Genomic DNA, 3,900 nt, shown 5'->3' on the forward strand with positions numbered 1-3,900 from the left:
CATGCAGACAGACAGCACAGCCCCTGACCAACCAGCCCCACCAGGCAGGGGCTGCACAGCTCTGCTACACTCACTCTGGGGCTCAAATACCCCTTGAGGGCTCCAACCCATTCCCTGGCCCAGGAAGCAGCAGAGAAGTCTAGTCTTCAGGAAATGCCATCATTTAGATGGCTTTCACCTCACCACCCCCCACATCCCCTGAATCTTTAAGGCAGACATTAAGGCCCTGTGAATTTCCTCTCTCTGGTCCTACTCCCTCAGTGTAGAGGGGGGTGCCACAGTGCAGAGGGGGCCAGCCACACACCGCTCTACAAGCCCAGCCTCTCTCTCATCATGGGTCCTGTGGTTCAGAAACTAAGACAACACACTCGCCCGTATAGAGAGGAGGAGCATGTCTCGTCCCAAGACATGGTTAAGTCTCTTCCAGGGTTGACAATACAGAGATACAGCTCACATGAGGTCCATCCTGCAAGCTCTGTGCTTGTGCCTTACCTCTGAGCTGAAGGGAAATGGAAGAGAGACTTTTTTTCTCCATCCAGAAACACTCAGGACCACGAAGCTTACAGATGACACTCGTAATATACAGTGTTGTTCATTAGCGTGTAATTATGGCAAGTGCTTTACAATCCCTTATTGCCAGACAGAGGCAAAGGCTTGAGCACTCACTTCAGCTACATGTTTATAGAATGAAAGATTTAAAAGCCACCAACTTCAAACAGGAACAGCCTTGGTCTCCTTGGGACCAAGGGATCAGAGTGGCCAGCGAGCTCAGCCCCACTACTTGAGGTAGGGACTTAGGGTCCCTACCTGGGGTCTCTGCTGCAGAAGGCTGGGGGTTGATCTATGTTACACCATCACTGTGTCTCCCTGTCCCTGCTAGAACACACTAATGAGCCATAAGTATCAGAGAAAAGTTTACTGATACTCCCAAAATATGTACTTCATTTTACATTACGATCAAACTCTCAACAGCAGCCAACCACTTGCAAAGGCAGGACCACATTAAGTCAGTCTTACAGGAACACTTTCAGAGGCCACAGCAACAGTTCCTCATGAATTTATGCTGTTGTTAGACTTCAATAACTGCAGCATGCTCCTGGGCATGCTCTTCATGTGGCCCCTTCCACACAAGTGTGGTTCAGACCGGAGACTCATTGAACTACATAGCTTGATTTGCAGCAGGGGTTTTGCTCACTGCTTCTTCTCTGCCTGTTCTTTAAGCCGGTTGACGAGCTCTTCAGCATACACCTTAAAGAGCGGGACAGGGTCCTGGAACAAGGCAGAGAATAAGCCACTTACAAGGAGTGAACCTGCACAGCAGCAAGGGGTGCAGCCTGCTGGAGAGCACCGGGAGCCACTGCTGTGGGAGCGCCAACAGTTGACACCAGAGCACAACGTGGTCAGGTATTTTTCAGTAGCTTAACAAGGCAACTTGCTACTTCCCCAGAGACATCTGCTCTGGGCTCTGTCACCTTCCCTCACAGATGACAGGCACCTGTGTGGGACATTCATCAGCTTTTCCCCCTTCTGCCTGCCCATGGGAATCAGCAGCTACCAGGGATCCCTTCTAATAATGCTTCCCTCCCTCCTCACATTGCCCTCAATCAGGGCTGTACTAAAGCACACGGGGTGAACACACCCCTTGAAGAAGCTGCAGCCCCATGGGGTTCAGGGTCCAGCACCACCTCATACAGTCAGTGCTTCTGACCCTTTTGCTCCTGCTGCAGGCAAAATGGGAGCCAACAGGTCTGGAGGAAATGTCGCCATGAGAGGCTCATGCGGCTGCTCAGGAGTTTCGGATCGTCCCTCAGGAGTGCTCAGGCTGTTCAGATCAGGTAGACGTGCAGCCTGATGCAGCTGAGGCACCTCGGTGCCAAGCACTGCCTCAGGAACTCACCTTTTTTTCTCGGAGCCTCTGTTTTTCTATTGCTTCTTCTAAACTCAAGCCGACCCATTCAGCTTCCTCTTCTGGGATTGTAAATTCCTGTGATAAAGGAAGGAGCAGGTGGTACAGTCTTTCCAGAGGACTGAGATGCAAATCCCCTCGATGCCCACCTCTCACAAACACGCAATCCAGCAGGAGCATTACTATGGATAAATCATTAAACACCCTTCCCTCATTGCTGGCAACTGAAGTTGGCTTCCTACCTCTCCCTGCCCCACAGCAAGAGTCCTGCTTTCTCTGAACAGTCATGGCCGCTGCTGTGCCTCCCCTTTGTGTAGTCCTGGGGCTGTTTCTCAGCACAACTCCATGGACTGTGGATGCTTCTATGGAGGTGTTTCTATGCTGGCACCCACCAGGAGCTGCTCAACACTGAACTGCACACAGGAGCTGTGGTCTCCTCGCTGCAGCATCACCACAAATTCTTGCTGCTGTTGGCAGCGCTGGCTCCAACCAGTGCTTATTGCAGACCCTCACTGAGCTCAATCACAGCAGACACACAGGCTTGTCTGCCCAAGTAATCACACGGAAATTGGCAGCCCCCAGAGACATAAAAAGCCTGATAAATTGTGCTTATGCCTTCTTTGGCCGTACCCTTAAACCTGAACACAGTTGGAACTTGATGATCTTAAGGTCCTTTCCAACCCTAACTATTCTATGATTCTATGATAAGCATTAACACTGGTCTGTGCTGGGACAGGGTGATTAGATTATCAACGTGGACAACCCGCAAACACCACTGCAGACACCAGGGCAGGAGCTGCAGGTCAGGCCCCAACCTTGTACTTGTTATAGATGGCCTCTCTCTTGGCTGGATCATCGGGATGCAGTTTAGGATCCCGCCGTGCAAGTCGCAGCAGCATAGTTCGCTTCAAATCCATTCCGAGCTTTGAGCACATATCAGCTTTTGGGGTCTGGAGAAATAAAGTCAGATGTTAAATTGCACCAGAAGTCCAGCTGCTAAAGAACACTCAAGTCTATCAGCACATAGACAACACTGGTGGTTTATCCGCACACTGTAGAGGCTTTCTGGACATAGCATTATGAAACTAATCCCTTAGGATTGTCCTGGAGCTAATTTGATCACGGTTCTGACCCTTAACAGCAAGTCAAGGGGTTACCAAAGGCTGGAAGCTTTTGACATGCGCTAACACACCAACAGCAGATGCCTGTGTGCACAGCGCCCTACCTTGAGGATGTAGAAGTCAAAGCCGTAGGCCTCGTCGATGAGGTCCAGCGTGCGCATGGTGACGGTGATGGTCAGCGTGGCGTCCAGGATCTCGCTGTAGAACTGCCGCTCGAAGAGCTGCGGCTTCCAGATCTTGGGCAGCCTGGTGGAGAGCTGGGCAGAGACCGGGTCAGCAACCGGGGCCGCCGCCTTCCCCGGGGGGCTGCGCCAGGGCCGGGAGCGCAGCGGTCCCGTCCCATCGTCCCCAGCCGCCGCCCCTGCCCCCGCCCCCGCTCCCCTCCGGTGCCCCCGGCGCAGGCCCAGGCCGTGCCGCAGCGCTCACCTTGTCATTGCGCGCGTAGCGGAAGCCGCGGATCCAGCCCTCCCCGCCCCAGAGCCCTTCGTGCGCCGCGCGGGGCAGGTGCACGGGCACGGGCACGTCCTGCACACGCTCCCACTCCCCGGTGCGCGGGTTGCGGCGGGCGCGCAGGCCGTGCGGCCGCCAGTGCACGGGGGTGGGGGGGGTCTCGTCCCGCAGCTCCCGCAGGTAGTGCTCCGGCAGCCGCGCGCAGATCCCCTCCCGCAGCCGCATCTCCGGCCACAGCCGCGGCGGGAACCGGTGCAGCGGCATCGCTCCCCTCCGCCGCTTCCGCTCCCGGCGCGCACCGCGCCCGGAACCGACGCCGCCAGCGCCGGGCAGCGGCTGGGGCTGCAGGGCCGAGGGCGAGGACGGCGGCCGGCAGGGGCCGCGCCGCAGCCGCGTTTCGGCCGCACGGTGACAGCGCGGCGG

At 55.7% G+C, this 3,900-nt stretch overlaps 1 protein-coding gene across 1 annotated transcript; it reads right to left on the reverse strand.

Moving 5' to 3' along the window:
• Nucleotides 1-901: 901 nt before the first annotated feature.
• MRPL28 (mitochondrial ribosomal protein L28) lies at nucleotides 902-3,766 on the reverse strand. Its single transcript, XM_061358197.1, has 5 exons — nucleotides 3,454-3,766; nucleotides 3,132-3,284; nucleotides 2,722-2,856; nucleotides 1,898-1,984; nucleotides 902-1,269 (listed from the first exon to the last, which is right to left on the reverse strand). Exons 1-5 carry the CDS (start codon nucleotides 3,739-3,741, stop codon nucleotides 1,192-1,194), a joined length of 741 nt encoding a protein of 246 aa, XP_061214181.1. The 5' UTR covers nucleotides 3,742-3,766; the 3' UTR covers nucleotides 902-1,191.
• Nucleotides 3,767-3,900: the final 134 nt, after the last annotated feature.

The sequence above is a fragment of the Neopsephotus bourkii genome, unplaced genomic scaffold (assembly GCF_033783945.1).
Source record: "Neopsephotus bourkii isolate Nb327-2 ecotype Australia unplaced genomic scaffold, CSIRO-AGI_Nbou_v1 NB_940, whole genome shotgun sequence".
NCBI classification, from domain to species: Eukaryota; Metazoa; Chordata; class Aves; order Psittaciformes; family Psittacidae; genus Neopsephotus; species Neopsephotus bourkii.